This window comes from Liolophura sinensis, chromosome 7 (genome assembly GCF_032854445.1).
Source record: "Liolophura sinensis isolate JHLJ2023 chromosome 7, CUHK_Ljap_v2, whole genome shotgun sequence".
Taxonomy (NCBI): Eukaryota; Metazoa; Mollusca; class Polyplacophora; order Chitonida; family Chitonidae; genus Liolophura; species Liolophura sinensis.
In genome coordinates this window covers 49,274,966-49,302,958 of record NC_088301.1, presented here as the reverse complement: position 1 = coordinate 49,302,958, position 27,993 = coordinate 49,274,966, and the positions used below count along the sequence as shown (strand labels likewise).

At 39.1% G+C, this 27,993-nt stretch overlaps 1 protein-coding gene across 1 annotated transcript; it reads right to left on the bottom strand.

The window, feature by feature from the left end:
* LOC135471416 (universal stress protein Sll1388-like) lies at positions 1-27,993 on the bottom strand. The gene is made up of 4 exons (XM_064750646.1): positions 27,737-27,993; positions 19,668-19,748; positions 1,776-1,867; positions 1-1,140 (listed from the first exon to the last, which is right to left on the bottom strand). Exons 1-4 carry the CDS (start codon positions 27,807-27,809, stop codon positions 922-924), a joined length of 465 nt encoding a protein of 154 aa, XP_064606716.1. The 5' UTR covers positions 27,810-27,993; the 3' UTR covers positions 1-921.

The following is a 27,993-nucleotide window of genomic DNA, read 5'->3' as shown; positions in this document are numbered from 1 at the left end:
AAAGGTTTCTTTTTTTAATATGGAATAGTTATAGTATACATCTGTGATTTATGCGGAACAACACACTAGCAAAAGGAGGTATTTTAATTTCCGTATTTCCTTGTCCACTGACGAAAAGTAAAGACATCAGCCAGTTGCACTGGTTTTGAACACAATAGCATGACACAGACTACAGATCCCAAGATAAAACAGAAGTTTCCTGTTCAATACAACAGCACATCATACAGAAGAAGATCAATATATTTCACTTAATCGCTTCTTGATTGTTTCAGTACAACAGTACGCATGTGTTACGATGACCATACATTGTTTGGCAGAGCAAATGTGGCTCATCGACTGATATTCATGTGTCACTTAAGCATAGTTTCTTTTCTGTTGGCAGTGCAACAACTACTAAGGTAAAATTAGCAGGGAACACTCGAAAGAAACACAAAAACACTACGCATGAAATTGGTCTGCTAGGATATGATATGTCATACTACATGTACATATACATCAGCCTCTTGCGGACAGTATGTGTAAGTCCAAGAATATTACTATGCATAACGCGTCTTGCACGTGTTTCTTTTTAACAAACATAATACACAATCATAAGCCACCAGCCACTGGCTTTTAGAAAACATCAAGGAGAATAATCCCACGGCGGATCAGTAGGGGAAAGGCATACTAGGGTGCATCGATTTTGTCATACATAGCGTTTATTAAAAGGATCATATCACCATCAGTGCTGGGAATCTTCTCTACAACGACATGTCGCATGGAGACTTGTGAAACATACCAAGTACGTTACAAAGTGTCTTGGACAGTATTGTGTTCTCCGACAGGTTCCTCCAACGGTGCAAGGCCAAATTTATGCGTAAATATTAAAGCTCACACTTTCTACTGAATCTTTATACTGGATTTTTGTGACATGGGTTCGTGTCAATTCCGTTTGTCTTTGTCCTTGGTGTCAAATCTGCACACGAGCACCGGCACCATGGAATGGTGCACAACGAAGTCACTAACACTTCCCAGGAAGGCACGTTTGATTTTACCCAGGCCACGTGTTCCCGTTATGACCAGCGCTGCTTTCTCTTCTTTAGCCGCCTTCACGATGACTTCACCAGGCTTTCCAACACCAGTTTTAAATTTCCCAGCCAGCTGTAATACACAGATTACAAAGAAAACTTCAGATATGATATGCATGTATACATACGCTGGGTGAACCTACGTACGCCAACATGTAGAGTAGAGCCCATTTGGATACATCTGGAAAATATGTTTTACCTATAGGTTATAGCCTAACAAAAAATCATGTTATTGGATATATTTCTGCATATGGTGAGTGGGAAGTTTTTATCCTAAAGATCAGTTGAATTCTAGGCTAGGATTCATCGTGGATACAACAATACAATTAGCGTATACTGTGTTCGATGACCATACATTCAACGGGTCACTGGTGCATGTGTACCTCGCCGCCTCCTGAGAAATGTTGTAGGTTTGTAGAATAATTACTTTTAATTCGAGAATAGTATACTTAGGCTATTACGACAGTGTTCAGCTATATAAATGGCGGAAGCCAGTAAAAACCTGGAAAAAGCACAGAAAGCTCACCTCATGACACCTCATCCGTTTGATGAAAGGTTAAGTTGGTCAAAGTTATAAACGTATTGGACACAAATATATTTTGCCCTGACAGTATCGCCAGCGGTTTGCAACGATTAACGTAAGCTATACGTTCAAAGCTATCAGTCACATGTCAAACGTACACGCGCAGAAAATGATGGAATCCTTACGTCTGTCTTTTCCAGCTTGTCTTTGTACTTTTCGCTCAGCCTCTTCACTTTGGAATCTACTTCCTTCATCACTTGCTCCAGAACACTTTGACCTAGACAGGGGAGACAAAAGTGACATGGATATTAAAAGCTGCAGACTTCCATGCTTTAGGTGGTCCTGTTACAATTTCTCTTTTATTTATTTAATTATTTATATGATTGGTGTTTTACGCCGTACTCATGACTCACTTATACGACGGCGGCCAGCATTATGGTGGGATGAAACCAGGCAGAGATTTCTCCTTTAATTTAATTCTGTATACACGTGATAGTAGATTTATTTATTTGGTTGTTGTATTTGGTCATGATCAATAATTTTTCATTTATTCGATTATGGGAGGAGAGGAGAAAATTGCAATGCCCTGGTTAAACCACTCTGGCCAATCAATTTCCCACATGTGGCGTATAGATGTGCGCACCATATTAGTAGAAGCCAAGTGGTATTCAACGAATGTAAGCTTGCACACAAACAGTCACACGAACGTCACTAACGTCCAACAATCAGTGAAAGCAGGAGAATCTTCAATTTCTCTGTCCAAAGGTCGGTTTTGAACCCTTACTTCGTGTGTGCCAATGATTGAAAGTTTAATCACTAGCCCATGGCTCGCTCTACGCGTGGATAGAGACGAGTTAGTGTATTTGCAAGTACGCTGTATATCGGTGTGTTTATGGTCTGACTCCTTTGTTTTCAGTACTCGATGGAATTCTCAACCATACCACAAAATCCCATCCGGAACAAATATCATGTCGTCCAGCTGGAACGGTTCAACTGGCCCTACCAGTAGAAGAGTTCCTTGTACCAAAATCAATATCTGACGGTTCTAAATTGGTGAATGTGAACATGTATGTATCAATACTAACCGCAGAGAAACCTAGTATGGAACTAGCTGTATGAATTTTTCATGTAAATCTCATTTGACAATGCACTTTATATGTCCCAGGAGCATGTCATTCTGTAGAGAGCGGAATTCATACCGCAAATATCACTTGGGGCTTTTGGGTCCATTTGAGTCCTTTGGACTTTGTAGATCTATGGGTACATTGCTACAAGGAGCTCAAATGTGCGTAAAAGAACATTTTATGTTGTCTACACACACACACACACACACACACACACACACACACACACACACACACATATATATATATATAATATATATATATATATATATATATATATATATATATATATATATATATATATAAATCTGAAATGTTTCCAGTAATTTACAGATTGGGTAGCGTCTATGAATATATGGAATTAATATAAAGAAAGTGAATGTTGCGTACAAGGAGACATGGCTGAAAAGGAAACAAAACGCAGGTGTAGTCATTTTCTGTATTGATTGTACATAGCGACACCCATACAGTTCACATGTAATGTTGCCAAGGTAACAGTTGGCATCCATGATGCTCTTTCGCCGCCTGGCTTGACTTGCAAACAGGTAAAGTGTCATGTAGTTAATAACGTGAAAGAGCATTGTTCTTCTTGTAGGATCCTGGTGTTATTGGCAAACGTACAACTATACTTTTACGTATAGGTGCCTTAATGTGGACAATATTCTTTAGCTCGAGTAAACCCGTCCTATTCCTTTCATTCGGATCCTCTGCAAGAACGCTATGTTCCATTGAATTCTCTGGCCATTTGCATTGCGTGTATTGCCTCGTGACTGAGAAATGGCTAATCCGTCATCCACTCTTGTGACCTGGCTCACCCGAAAAGCCCGGATGCAGATAAGTACGCTGGTAACACTAATGATAAAGCCGCGGTACTAGAGTGGAAGCAACATAACCATTAATCATACAAAAGCCTCACTCTATACGCAGGCGATCCAGACAAGAACCAGCCCTGGTGTGTTCAACAGAGGAAAGGTACTAAAATCGGAAAACTATAAAAAAAACTCAGTCAAATTGAACTCCTGAGTGGCTGTGTTTGTAAAAATTTAAACTGCCGTGAGAGATATATACTTGGCGTATTTCACGAAGGCATCGATGCCACCACTGAACGGTAATTGCTCCTTCAACCCTACTTACTGTGCGTGACAATTTGACGAATTGTTCCATTGGGGACAAAGGCGATACTTAACAACCCTATCAGGCTAAAGGTCCGGGAAAAACAGAAGAAACCTACTCCAGGCACTTATCTGTAGGCTACATTTACTGGCTCCTGAGTATATCATAATACTGCGAAGGTGATTTATTAATAATGATGACTGATATGATGGAAATAATGCCGGGACATGATATTGTAAATAAATGACATTAAAGAAAATCCCAGTGTCGTTTATAGCTTCAAGTCAGCTTGGAACAGAAGATCATGCAGGTACAGGATGCTGGTTATCCCCATGACCACCTAACTCTTTCATCTCGTAGAAGCAGAGAATTCAGATTGAATATATATATATATATATATATATATATATATATATATATATATATATATATAATATATATATATATATTAAAAGATATAGGTATCTTTTATAAAATGCTTTTTTGCGTGGTGAAGAAATTAAATCTAATCAAAACGTCAGGGAGTTTGGCTGGGTCTCTGAGGTAAGGCACTAAACAGAAAACGCTCACAGAAAATGCGTTAACACCATCGTCACCCAATACCGTGAGCACATCATAGCCGTGAAATTTTCATATGTCGTCATTATACAAGCATGTGACACTAAAATTGACGTTTTTCTGTATATATTTACACATATAATCTCTTTTTCCCAAGTTTACACAAGAATATTTACACACATATTCTTGCATCCATGGGAACAGAGTACAGTTCTAATATTGATTGCGACATACCCGTGTGAAAGTTGTATAACCATTGCCTGGTCAATATCTAGTCATGTTTGCAAAGTAGGAGAGCGGTAGCTGCATGGCGTCTGTTGAAGCCTATTAATAATTCCAGCATCAAAAGCTGTCAGTAATATGGGAGTGGAACCGATATTTCAGGTATTTCCATAACTCAGTTTTACACGGCATGAATTTGTGTTTCGTGATGCCTCCAAACTATTGGGTTAAAATACCGAAAATTTCACTTGTTATTGCCGCATAAAAGTAACTAGAATGCTACAACATTTCCCATTACCACACGCTCATCTTAGGCGCGAGGAAACACCAGGCTGGTAGCATTGAATGCAGTGCGAAATGCGAATCAATTTATATGCATCATTACCCTGCAGTCTCCATCAAACTTAATTGTAGCTGCAGGGTTTTAGTTCATGTCCAAAGGGCTTGCGCCGTTCGATTGTGTACCATGAAGTTCAATGGGCTCATCCAAGACTGGTAATGATGGAATGGTGGACCGAGAAAAAGCTTACTACGATAAAACCTCATAGCTGACACAAAAGACACATGCAGCAGCTAAATTGCATGCTGTACCCGCCAGCATGATGAGCATTTGACACAACAATCTTAGATACGCCGCCGACCGGACAAAATGGGAAAGCCTTTTAATTATTTGACCCTGACCAACGCTCAAATAGAACGTTTGACCTTGCGTCGAACCTCAGACTGGTTGCACACAAGATTAGTTGTACCAGCTTAGTGAGCCTTTGGCCGAACACTGTCAACCAGTTTGTATAGATTTTGGTCCAGTGTTGGCACAACCAGCGTCATAGGCCGAATTCAGGCGACTACCGTGATGATCCACGAACACAATCCTGCCAGTCAGCGTGTTTGGTTTTCTTTCGAATGCTAGAAATCAGTGTGTTTAATTTACAGTTGTGTTAACCGGAGTGATGATCCTGTAACCGAATGTTTGCAACAAGTGCTAACATTGATTCTTCCGCAGACTGGTGGCAACTCTATTCAAAGACTGTGATAAGCATTTGGTCAGTTATTGTCAGCTAGGTTGCATTCCTTATTAGCTTTTTAACTCAACTTTTGACCACCGTGACGACTTCCTTATGACACACTTCAACAGTTACTGACATAACATGTTGACTGAACTAACGTCTTTGACCAACTTTTGACCGTCATCCGTCATATAAAACATGCCATTAATAACTAACGTGTTTAACGTAGCTCTAGTCAGACGCTGACAATGAACATATGGGACATTCCAATGTGACGGTCACCTAACGTGTTCAACCTAGTTTGGAAAAGATACTTCGCTTGTTTAACCCCTGACTGGTCACTGCAGCCAATACATTATAGGCTAATGTCAACTTGATTGTACCCCCCCCCCCCCCTCGCTCCCCAACCCCGGTCAAATTAGACACACACCAAACAAAGTTTTAGATAGTGTCAACTTGCGTGTTGGCTTAAACTAACTGCATTATTCGGCCGTTTTGTCTGCCATAGACAAAAGGCGAGTTGAGCCTTTGAATGTGTTGCAAAAAACTTAGCTTGTTCAATCTTTGAACAGTCCTATCAACCGGTTTGTAAACGTTTAGACACAACTAACGTGTGGCAAGCCACAGAAGGCAGTGAGAAAGCGTATTAAAGTTTTGGATTATCAATTCTTCAGTAACATGTAAATCCTGCATCAGTCTTAAATTGGTTTATTGAAACCTATTGCCACTCTTGGTAATTGGATAACTGACTCGTAGCAGAATACGTTTAATTTTTCCCTTTTATATAGAAGCCGCCCTTTAGAGCACTGAGTAGCCATATGGTGTTGTCTGGTAAATAGATTAATACTTTGTAAACTAATTTTAGTCGGCCCAAAGAGTTTTTAATGGTCGATTAGTAGAAACTAAGGGAAGTGGCACTAATGTGTGCTGAGGTCCATTATATGGTTTAAAGGGGCATTATTATTGGTGAAGAGCGTTCAGATATGACATTACACATTCACAACAATCGGTTCTTGTCTTGAACTTATGCATCATATGACCTAGAATCAGCCAGTACTGAGGGCACACTACATATGCTGGGGTTCCTCAATATGGTTATTTTATGTTTAGAAAGAAAAGAATTGTATAAAAATATCCCCGGCATAATGGGTATCCGTCTGAAAACTGGACTGACCATTGTACTCTACAATACATGTGTACCACATAACTATGTTTCCCCATAAAAACTTTATGGCGAAGGCAGGAATGAACAATTTACGATACAGCTTGGAGCCATATTAGTTTATGAAGAAAATGTTACCCATTAAATCCGTTCTTGGTTCCCCATTACAGAAACAAATTGTTCTGAATAGTGTATTATATTCTTCTGTAAAAGCTGGACCTGGAAAAGTAAGGGCAAAGCTTTTGCATACTCATAGTTTAAGTTACAGAATCCCAATAGATGTGTCATTGTTGAGCAGTATCCTTAACTCTGTAAGGTGAACCAGGAAGGTCAACGGAACCAGCTAGCTCAAGGAAAGCTGGAACAGCTCTGTGAATAAACAAGAAGTCTTCTCAGTGTAAAAATGCAATGCCTGATACGCCATAGATATAAACGCCTCTCAGGGCGGCAGGATCGCAGGCTAAACGTTGGAATCATGTTATTTGGGTTTAGGCGCCATGGACAAACCCGAAGGACACGTCTCAAGGGCATATCGAAAGACGGAAACCGTCTATTTTGCCCGCTTCTCCGGTAACAAGGAACGTATTCGATTCAATGGCTATTCTGACTACGCTCCTTTTGAAAGTTTACGGGAACGACAAATCATTTTCTAACTATGTGTGGGATACACCATAATCGCATGGAAATGCGGTTTGTATGCCTGATATGCTATCTCTTTGTTTTTGGTATGAGAGATGTTAACTTTTTCTCAAATTAGGTCATTCACTAGTGCTTAGATCACCCAGACAGGTATCCCGAAATTTTGATTTTTTAAAATAAACATTGCTTTTAATGTATCAAGAGCCGTTTAGCCTTTCCTTAAACCATAAAAGCTGAATCTGCTGATTTACGTTTTAGTTTAATATGTGACCACTTGTGTATATTTTGAACACTTTTTAGAAATTCGTTATAAACAAAGTCTTCATGTAGTATCCATTTGAAAGAGCCATGCACATGAAGACTAAACATGAGCTGATTGCGCACTGAGCAGATGGTAAAAAGGTTGGTTAGGTTTATCTTATGTTATCCTCCCGTAATACTCCCACAAAGCATGCTTGTTATTATTTCCGAGGCACGTAGAGGAATAACCCATAATGAAGTCATCTCCCAGCCTCGAAGGTGGGCTGAAGCATTGATGAGCCGCCTTGTAATAAGCACTTGCGTCGATTAACAGATGAATCACAACTCTTGACAGCGTGTGAACTAAACTATGTACATCTAAAAGAGAATTAATGGGTAGAACCGAAATGAGGAGCACAGAGATTCCTTCTTGTTCAAGCGGCGAAAGAGGCACGGAGTTGTTGAGACCCGTTATTCCGCTCAGTAAATGGCTCCGCACAGTGCAATATATATACGAAGCCCTACGATTCTCGGAATAGTGATTATTTGTACGCATAAACAGAGCAATAAAATGTCTTCAGTATTGACTAGGATACCTTAGCCGAAATAAATCTCACCGGAAAAACAAATCAATTCCGTTTGCAATCAAATGACGCAAGGTAAAATCCGGTTGTTTTGCTTGTAATAAAAATGTGTAAGCTTTAAATATATTCCTTCATGGCGTAAAACGTGGAAGCCACGGTAATTAAGCCCCCGTGTAAGAAGTATAAAAGCGTCTTTTTCGCATTTTAGATAAAACCCACAATAAAGGACGTCAAATGAGAACGGTGAGCCAAAGACGGTTAAGGCACTTTTTCAATGTACATTATTTACTATGTGTTGGCGTAAAGAAACCTTGTGTTCCACTGAATAGTTTAACATAATGGTAATAGAGTGGTATAACTCCGAAAAACGAAAGACTCATTTTGACTTAATATTTCGGCACTTTATTTTGCCATCATCAGGAGAAATAAATTTCACCCTGAACATTACAGACATACATTCAGGTATGGAGACAAAACCACAAAATACAGACGAGGTGTTAAATCAACATAAGATATAGATACAGGAGAATAAAACAGCAAGATAAGATAGCAGCCAGACATTATCTAAACCATGTTCTATAATATTATATAACGTTACACATGGATTTAAAGCGATTATAGAATTTGTGAAGCATTTTATGCCATAACAAAACAATCCAGCTGACAGTTAATAGCCACATTTCTCCCGCTGAGGGAACAAGAAGAGACCACGAAAAACTATATATGTCGTGGAATATTCAACAGTTTACCTCTAAGATTGCTGGAGTCGAACATGGCACTTTTGTTGCACCAGCTTTAGTATTGATTCGTAATCACCCCAGATGATAATTCATTCAGCACAGGTGTAAGTAGGCCTCAAAAATATGAAAACCTATTCATTAGACATGCCATTTGTAATGACTGAATTATTCGGGCGTATATCATCACATGGGCATAAAAGGAATGAAAAAATAACCTGGAGTGTGTTACCCAAAAATCTCCAGATATCACACGCCGCGGTAATCACCGAGAACAAGTGTTTATTCCGTTGCAAGGCTCTAGTAAACATCCTTCTATAACTACACACCTGCAAAAATTAACAATTAAGCACTGCGTATACTGTTGGACTATCACGAATGACGCTATCAACGTCTGATGGCGTTCTTTACTCCATTCAGTTTTCAAAACAAGCATTACACTGGGCCAACCATTATAGGAATAATGGCACATGCGTTTACGTGTAAAGTTCAAATTTCTAAACGATGCGCTACAATATACTTTGTATTTCCTGTAGAGCCAAGTAAAAAATTGGGATTAGTGAGGTGGCAAGCCCATATGGGCCCACCACTTGAACAGTGGCAGGTGTGGTATTGGGCGTCGATTCCGATGCCACTCACTCAATGCGCCAGGCATTAAAATATTTCATGTTTGTATAAAATATGAACACGAGTCTTGTAGAGTAAGATTGTTTAGATTGAAGACTTTCGAATTCTTACCTACTGATTGGGGACATTTTTGGAATGATTATTTATTTATTTATTTGATTGGTGTTTTACGCCGTACTCAAGAATATTTCACTTATGCGATGTCGGTTTTTGGAATGACAAAATAAGTACAACAATACACATTACATTAACCGATGAGCCAGTTCAGCTAACCATTGCCTGTCAGTTCCAAATATCCAGTTGGTGGCGTGTATGTGATAGGATTTCATAAATGAATGGCCATGGAATTTCTGGATGTTTTGTTCTCGTTACAACATTCTGTGACCTCAAGGGGGCATTCCCATACAACGTATCGCGTTGTATATTCATAACAAAGTAGTCGGAACAAAGTGCTGTGATAATCAGTTAGAGCAGTATATGTACAATGTTGGTAAACCTTTCCCGGCCATGTTTAATCTCTGAAATGAAATAAGAGTAAGTTCCTTTCTTTTATTGTCTCAGACAATCGGTGAGAAAGAAGGCATACGGAAATGTCTTGACGTAGTGTTACTTTCAGCTGAATCAGCAACCATCAAGGGTAATCTGTTAAAGGTAATTATGTGCTAATTTGATGTGCTGAAAATTAAATGGGACGTACATGTATGCTTGCAATGTTGAGGACAATAATACCCTGGACGATCGCAGCATTATCTGTTCAAATACGCTTGGCAAGTCTTGGAGATATTGGTGGAGCGTTCCCTTGGTGTTACGAACACACAAGCCAAATAAAAGCCTGTACTCTGAGTGATTTACGCCGGTTACATTAATCCAGGACAAAAACCGATTTGTTGATGACGGTTTAGTACCGGGTTCAGGTGTATAAACAACGGCGTTCTGTTTCTAATTACGATTGTATTACGAGGCGTTCCGTTCTTGGAATGAGACCTATCGCATTACAACTCCATGTGTTTCGGACTCGAAAAAAGATTGGTCATCCTTGGAAGTCACAATTAACCTGCTTTAAAAATAGAATCAGTATGGCGTCAAATCGGTGGCTTTGAAATTTATTGTTGTTTTGTAATCTTACTACTGAGTTACATGTAAGGAGATTTGGTGATGTTTTGTTGTGTCCTTTGTGGCATATTTGCTTAATTAATGCCGATCTGTTAAAAGATTCGGTAAAGATGTTCATGAAAATGCAAGATTGCGACCACAATAAAAGCACTTTCATAACTGGCGCTGTAGCATCGGCAGGGTGAAAAGTAAAAATAATAATTATTCATTATGGAAAGACACCCAAAGATGTCAGATATGACAGATGTATTACTTCATTGGTTCCTGGCTTGGGCACTGATATCACACAATTTGGCTGCTGATAAATAATCACGGGATTCCATAGAAAATACCTCAAAATGGGGATGTGCGCAGGCCATTCTTCATGGGTGTCAAAGGGCGGTAAAATTCCCACACGGGACAGTACACGGATCTCAAGGGGTGAATGGTTTACCGGGTCATATGATTATACTTGGCAAATCAATACATCCGATGGTAGTGTTGTTATAAATTTTTGCACGTACACGACTTTTAGTGCGATATGATAGATAGTCTTACCCTACAAAATTTAGGGTTCTCATTAGTGGTGCAGTAATTCACTTTGAAAATCACACAGCAGCAAACGTCAAGACATTTGGGTTAACCTGACAGTTCATTAGACTACAGAATTTTTGCAAATTTTGGGTAACTGAACTGTTTAAGAAACATTTCCTTTTGATTGACGGCTCGGTGCCACCTCCCCGATTGAGTCTATATGATGAAAAATATGACGTATGACGTACCTGTAGAATGCACAAGCTCTTCCCTGCCGCAACTGTACAGAACCGTCCTTGGTTTTGTCAGTCAGTATTGCCAGATCTTGTAGTAGAGCTGATACTTTTCAAGTTCCTCTTTCTAAAAGTCATTTCCAAGTACCACATGTCATGTTAGCATGAACCGTTGTTGTAGCAAAAATGCTTTCCTGTAGTTTAAATGCCAGTTCTGATAATACAGGCATCTATTCTTGCCTTGTAACTCAATGAAAAAAACGGGCGGATGAACATGTCATTGTTCATTGCCAGGTTTGCACACGTTTAGTAAAATAAACATCACATGCTGTCCTTTTTATAATATTGAACACTGAAAGCAGTGAAAACAAGTTTTTATCTTTGGAGACTGGAAAATACGTAACAATGCTCCTCAGAAGTTTTTCTGTCCATCCAGACTTCATTAATTTGTCTCTTGGGAATCCGTGTCAGTCATGATGGACATCGGCACTCGAAGGTGTTCGTTCACATCTAAGGGACTACTTTGATCAAGGCACAATGAAGTTTTTTTTATCAGCATAAATGGGTATGTTATCGTTGACAGAAACGCAAGATCAGGAGTGTATATCTGTTTGGCTAGACCTGGGCAACCAGCAAAGTACAATGACGCTTGTAGCCACGTGGACATAGCTAAGCCCCTTACATGCATTGGGCATCTAGGGATGTGTAAGGGGCATCTAGGAATGTATGTTTTTGTTTACCACTCTCCAAGCAAAACATCATGATAATTTGTTGTAGCACAAATATTCCAAGCCTAACTGCATAACATTAGTTTATGTTACCCCCCTCACCCCCCTCACCACCTCCTCCCCTCACCCCCGCTGATAAATTGCTGTTTGCTTCTCTTATCTTCTTGTGTTTCACCAATGCCAGCTCTCTGGGCCAACACATTATAGCATTAGATTACAAAAACTTGGATGCAAACGCTAGTTTGTGTTGAACACGAACACATCTACCTTCATTATCTCTAAATGCTAACAGGCTACAAACTGAAGATCCATTAACCTTGCTAAGACATACTATGTTCTTTGAGATGTGCGCTTCATGCATTATATCTTAATATTTATGCAGCTACTTTTCCCAAATGACCTATTCCTGACTCAAGCCCATGTCCATCTCTCTCTGTACACCTCTGTTACTTTCTCACTCACTATGCCGACTTTCCTGCCTTATGCCTGAGTACAAATCTTCCTGTTGCCGATTTGGGAAACCGTTAGTCCGCAGAATTCTTTGGCAGCCACATAGGTATGCGCAATGCGCGGACAGATGTGTCAAATATCGGAAACTGGCACCCTTCCACAGAACCTTATTCAACAAGTTTAACCTGTTTTCATGCACAAATTAACACGCCAACACTTGGATAACCTTGACAAACCCAGAACTACAAATACCCGCGGGAGAGAGATTGCAAACTTGCCAGTTTTTGCTTGATCTTTACACATTATATATATTATTTGTGCAACCTATATATTACAAAATATATTACGTTAGGCCATTTCTGGGATGGGATCCATCTTCTCCGGGAAATGCAGCTCTGAGAAACACATGAAAATGACGTTCACATTTACAGTCAACATCATTAGGTCGATTGACTAAATTTGTAAGACATCATAATTCTTGAACAAATTTTAAATATTGCAAAACTGTACCTGAAACGTGGGCATTAATTAGCCTTGGAATTGGCACCTTCTATCAGGCTATTCTTTCTTTTATGCTCACAAAGTTTCTCTCTGAGATGAGTTGGATTTTAAAACTTTATTAGTTTAAAATGAATATTTTATGGTAACCTAAATCTTATTTGGGTAGGAATATACCGAAGGGTTCTGCACATGGTGTCTAGGGTCTACTTGGCGCCTTGTAGCATTTGTTAAATCCTGCGTGTGTGTTAGCTAACCATTTTAGTCAACGTCACAAGCTATTACTGCGAAAACTAGTGAGTCAAGGTTATTCCATCAAATGTCTTCCCTCTAAGTTTCTTAAGCACAGTGAGCACAGTTCTCTTCTAAGTAAATATGGACATAACGTCCATAATCTCTGACAGTCTGCTTTATGATTGTTTCTAATTACACGTAGCCCGGTGCATAATATTCATCGTGTTGAATTCAATCGCCGCGTTGGATATATGGACAGTTGCAATCATAGCGTAACTGAGATACATATTTTATTATCGACAAGGGTGCCTCAGTGGCCGAGGAGGTTAGCTCACCAGAGCGGCATAATGACCCAGATGCCACCCACCTGGGACAGATCTGTTATATTTAGCCCCAGTTCCCACCAATGCGGTCGCTTTGACTTCAAGTCCAGCTCATGCTGGCTTCCTCTCGGGCCGTACGTGGGAAGGCCTGTCAGTAACCCGCGGATGATTTCGTCCTATAATTTCGTATCTTACATATTTTCTTAGTTCTTTGGTGGTGTGTGTTAAACGTCATTTTGGGAAGTATACATTCTACAGCATAACGCGTGGCCAAACAGTCCCGTTTCTTTGCTGCCTCCATGATTTAAAGGAAATGAAAAATAAGTTAAACTATCAAAAAGTTTAGATATCTTGGTACTACAGACGCAGTAAATATACAGGGCTTCGTAGAGATGTATACAGTGTATTTGTTTTCATAACAGACCCAATGGCATGCTGCTCGGCATGTTCTAGGCCGTTCTATGTAAATCCCACAGAACTTGGAGATCGAGTTTTACTCAGGCGTCTATCGAATTCCATGTACTAGGGAAATGTTTGTTAGTTTTTGACCAAAGGGTTCTGTTTTTACAACTAAGATATACGGTGTCGATCTCCGAGGCTTGGTGAAGGTAGGGCTGACCAGGGTGAGATTTAATCAGTATCTGAACATCTGTGAGACCAAATATGATAAAGGCTCCCTAGAAACGAATTTAATTGCTGACACGACATCGATTTTCCACTTTCTCTCGTACGCAGTGCCAACATTCCAACGGTTCCAGTATAATCGTCTTTTCGGATGACTGGGTAATCAAGCTGACACCAACAGACTTTCTTGAAAATGAAATGAATGAGAAAATTAAGTTGTAGAGTGTGAACCAAAGAACCACATCAATTGTAACTGAAGTGTTCGTCACTTTAGGCAATCAATGCCACTGCCTCGACTCATCAGATCCTTGCGACTACAACCCCGAATCACATACAGATATCATTAAACGGAAGCTGAGATATTTCTGCATCAACTCTCCCAGATAAAATCGAAACGTTATTGGACAAAAGCATTACCACATCTTTGGCTGTTACATGTTTTGATGAAACAATTAGCTTTGCTTTCCGGAGTGATAACAAAAATTTCTTCAAGATTTGATTACTACATTGAGAAGCCTTTGCTGGTTACTTTTAGTAACAACTCAATTGTCAGGAGAGCATGCACCACAGCGAACATTTAAACGCGCATGAACAAGAATTGCATTTTTATGAGGGCAGCTAATATTTCAATGATTCTAATAGTACTTTCTAATAGTACAGGTACATTAAATAATTATGCCGGAAATGAACAACCATTAATATAGTTTATGGTGGGGGAACTCAGGTGCAACAGAGTATAAAAGCGATACATAAGATCGTGAAGGTGCAGCTCTGTGTATCGTTGTGGGGTTCTTAAAGTGAAAAAAAAAACAATGAAGTTCACCCTACACACAGCTGAAAACTATGCGTAAAAATATTTTCACTTTTTTAAGATTGGTTTTAAGGACAGTTATAAATGCATTCAAATATTTCAATTCTATGAACCATGTGACTGGTGTCTGACGTTACAAGAAGATTTTCTTTCTCCAGGTACAGCTTTTAATTTTTTTCTTAGCTTATTATCCACCAGTAAAAGTTTGCTTAAATATTGCTCTAAAAATAGCGCTTATATGTTTATATATTATCGGCCATCTTATGATTGATTGTAAATCTAAAATAAATAAGTAAACATATTTTCAGAGACAGTTTTTCTTATCATGCTCACTTGAATCCAGTGACATATCGTACACCTATGAATGCTGAGGAAGTATCTCAACGGAGCTGTGGCAGAAGCCGGCAGCTATAGTGTACTGTAAATTAGCACTACTTTTTCCATTTGATTGCAGGAGGCGTATATACTATGCAAAATTCAGGCCTCTAAGGTATAATTAGATTTGTACAGATACTTAGAAGGGCTGTTCCTTGACTTGCATTTGGTCAACCTTGGAAAGGTCATCTACATTTGTACATTCTATAGGGACGATTTGGAATTTCTGCTGATGCCATATGCTAAAACTATTTCAGCACGAATAATTACCATAAGTGCAGGTTATATTTCCATTCAGCTTGACATGAAGGAAGTACTTTCTTCCGACAGCCTATGCGTAGCTATTCCATATGGTACAGGACGATACGTACTAAGGTCAGTAGATAGCTCCATGTATATAGCTTATTGCATATAGGCAATAATGTATTGTACATGTACAAGGACATACATGTTCATATCGTTTGAGTAACAACAATAAATAAGGTCTTCTCAATATATTACCTGTCTTGTATACTGTATGAACACGAATAACAACATATAAGAATTTATAAATAAGAATCTCGCTAATGTGTCTCCACTGGGACACATTAGCGAAATTAAAAACAGAAATGTCTTGCATTTTGGGATCAGTGTAAAAGTAAATGCTAGATTTATCTGTTACAATTAACAAACATGCCATGTCATAAACATATGACTATAAGAGAACATTATGTCCAAATAATATTATGAATGTTTATGATTCTGACAAAGGATGTAATATTCTGTCAACTGAAAAGAAAGTTTATACAGATATCTGTTATCATTCAGTAAAAGATTGAATTCTGTTAAATCAGAATTATGTTGAATCAAAACTCTATTAAGTTAACATAATACTCTCTAATTTCTCATACAAAATACTGTTGTACATGGTAAGAGAATGGGTTCTTTAGTTTTTTTTAACAGTTTTAAGGGTGGGAGAAACTACAGCGTTACTGACGACCTTTCCCACCTGTGCTATATTACTATTTTAGCATTTACCTGAACTGTTAGAATAAAACCCTAATTGAGGTAATTAACAAGATGCCAAATTTGACCGGTCACGTGTAATATATAATTCGCTGGGTTTCACTCTGTTTGCAGTTATATATATTGATGAAAGGACAAGTTAATGACGGTAATCCCATTGGAAAAGGGGGGGTTGGGCAAATTTCCTTGTCCAATGTTTAAAGACGTTATATTGACGGTAAAATTAGTCTTTAACCTATACGAAACAAGCAACAGAATTACCAATTACAGTCTGTAGAGTTTATGCATGAAACAACGCTTCCGAAAAATATTGGTGAAAGTGGTCAGATGGTAACACGAGAAATCTCGGTATTAGCCTTGCCTAAACAATAATTACCGACTTGTCGCCAAGGAGGAAGAGAAAGTATGGGGTGTATGGACTAGTGGGAGCTATAGTAACAGACTTTCATGATATTGGGTTGTCTGCAGTCTTCATTACTACGCTTGTTCTTCGGAACGGTCAGGTGCCAGGGTAACAAACTCCAGTCCCCAAGGACTTCGGGCGGATATTAGACGACATTACGACAGGCAAGCTAATAGAGGCCAACCACAAAGAGTGTTTATGACGAATACATTGATTTTTTAGCTTCAAGGCACTGGCTTTATCTGCATGCTGACAGCAGGGCTCCATGTGCAATAACTTCAGTTGCTTCAAACTTAATCTCCCTCACAGCATATAATATTGATTTTACAAAATAACACACACTACATATTTTGAAGCAGCAATTAAACAGCTATACAGTAGCTTTGCTGTTGTGGGAAAATTTTATTGATGAGGTATGTTTTCGCTTTCTTTATACCTTTAATATTTTTGTTACAAATTTAATAAATATTAGGGCATATGACACCTTGTTACTTAAACCTAATTTCACGTATGGGGCATATTAGTATGACACGATTGTAAATCTGATTTATCCAAAACGAAAATAGTCGTGGCATTATATTTAAATATCTATAATTTTACGTTAGTTCAGACGAACAGCAAAGCACTGTTCGCTTTTGAACCAGACCACCCTGTATATACCCTTCCGAAAAATATTGGTGCCGTACAAACATAATTTGTAATAGGAAAGGTCTACAAAGTGTATGATATCAAGCCGTCAGCGATGGGACGGTGGAAACTGATAAGTGCGTTTACATGTCACGTAACACTGATTTTTGTTCAGATGTTGTTCACTATATCACGTATATCTGCAATTCAGTGCAGGCCTATATAAATTTCAATCAGCAAGCATGCACATGTTTTGTTCCAGTTTGATTAATTTTCTGGAAATCGCGATAACATATGTATTACAAGCGAAATAATGCATTTGTCTTATAAAAATGTTATGAACAAATGAAGGTTTAGTCTGCAGATAGCATTCCTGTGAGACAGTCTCTTAGCATTACATGTGAAACGGGACCAAAGGCAGACAGCTGTCATCTGCACCTTCGCTCTCAGCGATCAACCCGTCGATGGTGAAGCAAAGCTAAGCGTGGCTTAAAACTGATATAGTCTGGCGCTGAAGGTTCCTAACCGACGGCTAGGGCTGTCCCTACGAGAAGTGATTTAACCAGGCGTCAGGGAAAATGCGCAGTCATCTCTTTTAAGACGCGAGTTTGGCCGTTATTTTTCAGATAATTCTAGTGAACTTCGTGTGTCAGATCTGATTTATCTGTCTAATTCCCCAGAGTCTCGTTCTATACATTGCACGGGTGCAACCAACATGCAGAGTATCTTAAAGTGAATCCTAGACGTTAACGCTGGTGAGCGATAACCACTTCGCGCATATAACAATGGATGGTTAAACGTTAAGCCAAGTGGCATCATGTTTATGACGGCGGTTTATGGAGAAGAACCTCGCACAAATTAGGGGATGTTTTTTTTTTACTACCGATATATTCTGGAATCTGTCATCTAGATAATCTGGAGATTATAGTCAGTCACTGCGGTGTTCTTTATGCACTCAGTTTACCTTGCATTCCAAGTAAATTGCAAAACATAACAGCAAAAACATAAGAGATGTGTGTGTCCGAACTGGCAACAAATGAAAACGATGGGAATTCAAACCAAGGCTCGTTTATAATTTGCCTTTTTCATTAGGTAAAATTCAATATCAGCATTATTTTACAGGTATAAATGAGTGGCTTATTCCACGCCAACTTCTGCAAATGGGACCAGAATATCAAATTAATCGAAATTATCTGCCGGTAATGTGAAAAACAGTATGTCTATAATCGAACATGCCGATGAATTCCCTTCAACATGTTCAGATGACTACATTTGACACATCTTGCCTATTGTTTGGATGTGTTATAAGTGAAACACGACGAAGCCCTTTGAAACGGAAAAAAATCAATTTACTCCCTTGAATTGTTTTTAACTATACTCCGTGTTACGAAAAACATATTAATGCTGTAAAGAATATGTTATCACTATTCTTTGCATGGCACCGTTTATTCATATCATGATTAATCCGCTATGTAAATCAATGAGACTGGAATTGATAAGACTATATACGGTATAGATTTGGGCTGTCACCCTAATAAGAAAGGTAGATACGAAGGTGTGACGGTCATGTTAACTGTTCATGATTATACAATCAATAAAGGTGCCGTAGGGTTACAAATGTACATCGGTATACGCCCAGATCAATGAAACTCCAAGTCATGTGGTGACACGATTAATATTAGTACAGATAAATTTCACTCATGGACATTGGATTTATCAGCTATAGATGAACCTGACAGCCATTTTATGCCTATAGCCCAACAAGCACCAAATCTACCTTTGCTGGGCATACCATCGTTTGTGACTTAATTATAGTCTTGAAGAAGAAATAAGGCATGGAGGCATTGAGCGGCAGGACTGTACAAAGTGTTCCACCAATAAACTATAAATCATCATCCACGAAGTAGTGGTGATAAGCAGAATAATAACGTCTGCAAGACAGGGTTTGTTTCGGGAGTTGAAACCGCCAGTTCAAGGCTAAACGCTTTGCCACGAGGAATCTCTGAAATGCCCATTACTGACAACATATGTTTACTGAGAGTGGAAAGGGGAAAATATCGAGGCTCTACCTCATACCCGATACAGATATGCTTTCGATGCATAGGTTTACAACGGTTCTATACTTACTGGCCATGGAAAACTCATGGTATTCCGGAGTGTGGATAAACACAACGAAGTCATCTGGTTTGCAGACGTTGTCGACGTAAACTGCAAAGATGAATGAGACAAAAACAAATCATTATCACTGCACATCTGGGTTATTTAGTTGTACTGATGACATTAATTTTAGAACAATTCAGTATTTCAGGCTTAAGGTGAAAATGTCATCCTGAGTCCAAGATCTTGCTATCCATGTCTTTTGTGCACTAGTATTCCAGCAATATTTACAGTCGTGAATAGGCCCAGATCTCTAGAAAGGAAGTAAGAAAGACTGTTCATGACTTTATTGTTACACTTGATTAAATAATAAACGTGACGCCTCAGATGAACAAATAACACACCAAGATAGTGTTACACAACGGAGACAATTGGATTAAATTAGAAATCTGATTAACAAATTATAGAGCAATATAATATAGGTCTATTAAGGTTATGTTAAAGCATAAAGCAAAACTAGATATGCAAATGTATGTATAAATGGACACTGTCATAACACTTGGGACCTGTTTATATGTACAAGTTAAAGACTATAACACATGGTTGAGTTGTTTGTAATCAGGAATCACCAAAGGTAAATAAGAGGAGGATAGGTTCTGAAGCGTGTATGTACCATGCTCCCTTAGCGCGTTTTTGTTCAACAAAGGTGACATGTGCAGCTGAGGAACTTCGACTGCGAATGCCTTTTAGAATATCTGCATTATAGTAACGAAGGGAAGCATATGTAAGTTGCGGATTGGTTTCCAAACAGCCTATGTTGCTTGTTAAAGCGACAGTACAGACATGTCTTTCACACCACCTCCTCAGATTTTTGAGAGCTGTGTTTTTATACGCATCTAATGGGTTTTTCCTGGGTTCATTTGCCGGTGGCAGATAGAGGGGCCCTTTAATGACCATGCAAAAGATGTTTTCCCTATACCGAAGTAATACATCACTTTATATATAGATGAGGGCCGCCAATATACAAGTTCAAGATGGTCGATGTAAGCTGTCTACTTGTCAGATCAGACCTGTTATTTGCCAGTACAGAACAGCAGGTTTACAGAGAGGTGAAATATAAACGAAACGATATGTGGATCCCTATCGTGTATCTGCAAACCACGGGCTTAAACCCTGTTGCTGAGATCACGCGCAAAAAGGACGTTTTGCGCGTGAAAGACATTTCCCAGAAGACTAACATCTGCATAGGTTAGGTCAAAATTTTTGCTTTGCGTATATAAGCGCGCCCATTATTCATGTCACATCCCGTATGAAAACGACTAATATGTTCCAAGACATAAACGTCAGATCCTACAAACGTCTTTCAAGTGGTAAACGAAGCATGTGGAATACAGAGAGGTGTGTATCCAACAAATAAGTTCTGTATGTGGTTCTTTATTTTAGTGCATTATCAGAATAATTGGATTTTATGGTACAGAATTTGAACAGAGTGGTAGCATAACCAAGAGCACCCAAGTGGAACAATGATCGCCCAAGAAAACGACTAACAAGCGAATAACAGCATCACTGTTTGAGTTATGATTATGTGTACAAAATGACCACACCCTACTTTTTGTAGACGATGGTACTTTAGGTTTAATTTGTCCAGAATCCATCGTGAGTTGGTTTTTACGGTTGTTACATGTTAGTTTCACTTAAAAGCTGTCAAAAGAAATCGTTTTGAGCCTCTACATAGATCACATTATTTAAGGAACGCTCTGCTGAGTAAAGATGTAGGCATATTTAGTGGAATCCTGAAAATTTTCATATATTATGCAAGAAAATCACGTAAATGCTGTCAAAATGTTAGGATTGTTTTTATTATATGTTTATTTATTTTATAAGAAACAGTTGCACGGATAGCTGCTTAAGAAAACTAAAGACTGAAAACACTATGCACCCACTAATTGATCTACCATAAAGTGTGACATTGGCGTTGCGTCATTGATAGGTGGGTACTGACATAATTGGTCTTATCTGTTTATTCATATTAGATGTTTCGGCATCGGTGAATGGGAAAAGCTGTTATCGTCTTTATTCAAGATTTCGGTGTCAGGGAATTTTCTGTGCAATTCGTATCTGGTCTGGTCAACATTTTTGTGTCTGGTAAAATATCTGTAAGAGTCAAAATGAATTCTTCAATCTGTCCCCATACGGAGAGATTGGCTTATCTGAGAAGTTAATTACTGTTATATAAATAGCATATTAAGTGGCTGGCCTTTTTATGTGTTCTCCACATGATTTCTACGTGCCCCTGCACCATATGTCGTTCTCATCCTTCGCGAAGGGCTGGCACACCACCGAGAGGCACAGACAATCCGGTATAAAGCCCGAGGGAGCGCCACATGCATAACGTGTGCTTGTTTGGCCTCTGCCCAGCAGCATTCGCTATCACAGTAGCATATCACACTCTGCACATATCCAACTGTATGGCATTCTTCTCATGTTTGACAACAAACCGGAACAAAGTGCTGCCTGTAGCCGTCCTTCAACGCCCCTACTAAATCTGTTCCCTTCAACAGCTTCACAGGATAAATACAGGATACACGTTGGCAGCTATCTTACATAACGGCTAGAAATGCATCAATAGGATTAACACTTCTGCAGGTGACATGCAAGATTTGAATGCAAATGTTAACCACTTAAAAAAGCCTGGAATCCAAGGAGAAGATTTTGATATAGTGTGTGAAATCTTTTTTTTCTTCTAATTTAAAAATAACACGTTTTTTAACACCCTTTTGCCAATAGGCCCATTCATTGATTGTATTTTCTAAATCAAATTTCTGGATCTACCGGCTGGCGTTTTACCCCAAATGTTATTTGGTCCTTAAAGTGTCCAATAATAAAGACTGCTGTTCAAAGTAGCTATTTTTCGTGATTCATGGTATTATTTATAAAAGCAGATTGACATCTCTGAGAATTTAATATGCTGTCTCCGCAACCTAATCACAAGCCTTGCTTTTTGTCCTGCAAGTGTATGATTGATTCATTGATCGATTTGATTTTATTGGTGTTGTACTCGCAAATATTTCACCAGGAGGAAACCGGACAGACCCCAAAAAGGTTTTATTTTTTTACAATTAGAGCTGTAAAGGCTTAACGATGAATTCGAGTCCATTATGTACTACCGAAGAGGGATCTGTTCGCATGGAACAGAACTGTAATAGTATTGCCAAAGTCTGGGTAATAAAATGCAAAAATACACAAAAGTGTGTTAGTGCATTGTCCACGTATCTTAATCAAAGATATCACAGGCAATGATTTGGGAATTTGTACGATTTCCCCAGAAAATGAGAAAGACATTAAGCCGAAAAGTTATATACCTAAACGTCAAAACAGACATTTGTTAACCGGTCGTCACCAAAAAGCAAGAGTATATATTGTAAGAAATTAGGACGGATTCATGCAAATAGAAGCAGCTAACAGTTCTCACAAACGTCTCAAAGAAGGTTCGAGGTGAATGAAAATCAGTCTGCAAATCGTGTACCTAGCTATTATATAAGTTGTTGATGATAATATATGTGTGTGAGTTACGCTTTGATAGCAACTGTTCAAGGCGCAGATCTAATTCAACACGATGAATATAGAGCCTCTAGCCTCGGTTTCAGGGGGAAAAAAAGACAGTTATGACGCCGAGATGGACGCTCGAATTATACTAATTGTAAAACATCCGAAATTTACAGTGAAGGCGCCTGATGGATTATATCGTTGACATACCGGTTTTTGCAATAGTAACTTGTCACGTTGAGTCATTGTCGATCGCATATTGTCATAAAGCAGTAACAGCGGGTGAATCTACAAATTCAAGCCCACTGCTGGTTTTGAATCTACACCTCGTGTGTCTCAGCGATTGAAAAACAAGTAGGGCCTACCTTCAACGACTGACCAAGGCCGGATTTAAGCCTTACTGATGTCGCGTAATGAATTTTATAAAACATAATACAAGAGAATGAAAAGCGTCAAAAATCAGCAAGTGTTTTTTGTTAGATTCTTCTGTACATGTCTAAACATAATTAAGTATCAGTTTTCTACATTGCTTGCTAGTAAATTAGTAAATTTCTTTTTAGACGCTACAGGTAGCTCAGTACGTGTCGGTCGGGCTGTCGAATAAAGTTTGGACATTCTATCTTTCACTATGGGCCATTCACTTAACTGGGTACGTGAGCTGAGCGCAAGACATCGACTTTTTGTAGGATGTCGTAGCTATTGCGAATGTGCATTTTTTTCCCTTTGCCAGCGTGCATGGTACATTCCCACGTCCGATCTATGTTTGTAGAGCTCGACAGGAGACAGAACCTGCATGGCGCTAACGGTATTTCCTACTTCATACTGTCGGCTTTTGATAAATGGGTTTAGCCCGTAGGTTTTCAGTCAACAAGCTTCCCCGCTGGTGGTGCATGTCATTGTTACGGCAGCAAGAGACATTCCAGGTCTAGGGACCTCCGCAGTCGAAAAGCCAGAAGTACGAACAAGTATTACAAGGGCGTTAGAATCTCTAGCGATCCGCATTGTGATCAACCACATAGACGGCGCTGTTATCCTTATGTACATATCTATCGCGTACATGGTATTTAACAACATAGATGGCGCTGGTTGCCGAATGTAACCGTCTGTCTTGTAAACAGCTTTTATACAGACCAGCATGTCATGTGTAACATCATAGATGGCGCCTCTTGTAATATGAGATCCTTACACATTAACGGGAAAGACGTATCTAATACCGCTTAACCTGGGGATAGGGGCAGTAAAGGCAGCCATGCTCATGTCTGCATGATTCCTTTATGAACTGTTGCAATCAAAGCGCGACTGAGATACCTTGTTTAATTGTTATTTGACCTGTAACTCATTTATGGACTACGAATTTGAACTGTGATATGGAATTCATGCCTGAAATATCAACTGTCTGCCCGGCATCATTGAAAACTAATGACCGCTTCTCTCTTGTGTGTTACCCGCTTTATTTTCTATTTGCATAACTTCTTACCTACCTTTGTCTTTGGGAGCTAGTGTTAAACGTTGTTTTGGAAATGGATCTTGCGATTATCGACTTGGAGCGCCCTTTACGGGCTACGAATGGTATACGTATGTCGGACATGACGCGTATTATCGCCCTTTTTCAAGAGAAATTAACAAATGTCTCCTACATGTAGGCCCCCTATGTCATTGTTTTACCTTTTAGGCGACAATTCATAGACTTCCATGTTCTATGTCATTTTCTAACATGATCTTTTACAACTTTTGTAAAGGCTCATTGCTAAATGTTTAATCCTAAAATGGTTTACTTTCGCATACAGTCAATATCAACATCCATGGGTTTAGATGGACTCGGATTGTCATTGTCACTTCTTGGTAAAATTATCTCGTTTCATCTGTACTTATAAACTTTACGCTTCATATCATGGACGTAGTTAACAAACAAGATGATTCAGACCGATACCGATTGGAAATCTAGTTGGATGCGTCATCAAGGGCCAAACTACAGCACAAAATCAATAGTTTCAACGGAAAATAACAGGTGTAAATAGGCCCCTATAGCTAGATTTGACCGCAAATCAATAACATGATAAAACGCTAATAAAAGCTACATGTTGAAGAAGAGATGGGTGCGGAGGTGTCATAAAGGATGTCGTGCCTGGAAACGTAATCATTGCCATAACGGTATTTGGCAGAAGGCAAAAGCAAACCGAATCCCCTCCCCGGTTTTATCACAGGAAGCATGTAACAAATTCCACTGACACGTGATTCGTTAACGAACCAATCTTTTTTCTGTGCCCGTGATCTGACTATAGTCATTATACTAATTTGAAGTGAAGGTCATTAAGACATGAAACACGACCAACACACAAGAAAACTTCAAATTCATCCCTTTCCTCTTCACGCCTTCATTAACCGCATAAACCAAAGTCCTGTAGCCAGATTGTGACACATTATTACGGTCTACTCTACGGTCTTCTCGCAACGCACTGTGAAACGTTATGTGCAAATTACCTGGATGGATGGAGTTTATTAAATTAAATATTGATTTGAATATTCAATATTAATTATAATATTTGAATTAATTATAATATTTGTTATATTATATATAAACGTTTGCGAATAAGGGAATCATTTCAAACCCTCACGGCGCCATGATCTAGTCTTAAACTAGCAAGTACATCCCCAAGTATAATCAAAGCCATTCTTAAGTGTCTTAAACGTACGTCTGGGTCGTTGGGTATACAGATATTTTGGGACAGATGCTGGCTTCATTCATTTCACTAGTTGTTAAACCCTTGAAAGTAGAGCCCATTTCATCTCGTCCGTCTAGCACATCTAGCTGGCCAATTTCACTGCCATGTGATTTGGGAATGCTCCAAAATGCCAGCTCATCTATGTTAGGCTAAGCTTTCGGAAAACTCTTCTCAATTCTTCCCCGTCTAGAGCGCTACTGCAACATGTATGACTACTTAGTTAACGTACACATCACAAGATTCCGTTCCCTATATATCATTCCTATGAGTGATATGCAGCATATCAGCCACATAATAAAAGAGCAGTCCCATGACCCATTGACCTTCAATTGCCAGGAATAAATGGTGATATCAAGAGAGCTTATCCCAAGCAGGCATTACACACGAATTTATGGAATTGGGAATTTATCAGAATCTCCTTCAGCGCGTCACTTAAAGCGACACGGACTTCCATCAGATGGGATTAGTGTTTGTTCTGAATGAGAAGGTTTTTCTGCCTTGGAGTAATCAATTCCAACGTGCTCTGCATACCAAAGTGTAGACTTGCGTCACATCTACAAGGACTTACAGAAAGACTGCCACAGAAACAGTTTGTAGATGTCAAAGCATTAAATTTCAGGATTACTCACTAAATCGTCCTGAAATTAAGACGAATAAAATAATAGCCGAACATGTCTATGCCATTGCAGCTGTACGAAGCTAGAGATTCTGTATCAATCATGCTTGGTTTTCAAGAAATCTAACAAGTATTGTCTCAACAAACATACTTTTCTTTGAGCATTGCAGTCTCTACATGAATCGATGGACTAGTAACACTGGACTGCTAAGACTCCAGTCAGTAAGCGCTCAATACTTGCTCTCGGACGATGTATGTAAGACGAAACTAGTGTAGAGTTTTGCTCCATGGTGAGGGATGGCTGGCGGCAGTGCTATCTTTGAGCCCAGGGCTGTGGCACCACAGATAGCAACGGTTAACCTTCTCGAGTACATCCTTGAGGATTCCCCTCTCCCACTGTGGACGACTCTTCGTATATATTTTCAAGGCATCTAGTAAATGCCACGCGGATGCTTCATCGTGTTCCCCTTTATCACTTCCGATATGTTTACAAGAAACCTCCTAGAATGTCAGGCCTGGCTAGAATGATGAGCCACGGAGCTCCGCTGGCCATATTGTGTTGTCCCAGTACTAGGGCTTTCAAATATAAGTTGCCATCAGTTAACTATGTCCAATTATAGTTGTCAATTTTCATCATTTTACTCTACAGATTAACTATATTCATTCAACTGGCGACTTAGAGATAGTATATTTTTCTTAATTGGCAAAAGAGTAATTCCAGCTGACTGCATATTCAGAATATGCACATTTCCATAGCAATGCTGCAGTTTTCATGCATTTCTGTTCAAAAAGTGTATTATCATGTTTAATTCCAATGTCATATTCTGTGACATTCGGGTCTTACGTAGGCATTTTTCACTACTGACTGTAGTGAAGGAAATTAATGTAATAACCTGATTTAATGTAGTCTCTGATGACCGTACCATGTCAAATATTGCAGTATAATACACTGCTGATGAAATCGCTATGTTAAAAACCTCATAGGTGTATATACCAGTAGGAGAACAAAGCTGAGTGTGGTAAACCTAAGCAATTACAAAGATGCACGCTGCTTCGTTAGCGGTCTATTGGTATTATGGAGACTTGATGTCGTACACAGCCAACCACGAGGGCTGCAACAATGTTTAGCATTGAGACCCGATACCAAGTCACAGGCGGTAACTGCTGTTCGGTTTTAAAGGAGCAATGGTTAATGGTTCGATATGACTACTTACATTGAAAGGCTAACTCCGAAGGCTCGCTGTCGTCCACTGCGATCAAAACGACTCTTGCGCCAGCCGCAGCCATGTTGTGTTATTTTTGAATCTACCCTGTATAGTGTTATATCATCTGTTGAACTTCTCCGTAATCCTCGGATATGGGCCACCTTATACCCGATTCACTTCATCGCCGTATCCTCTACTGCTCGCTCGTCGTGTGTTTTTGCCTATAGTATTGTTAAGATGCTTAGATATTGACTACAGTCACGTGA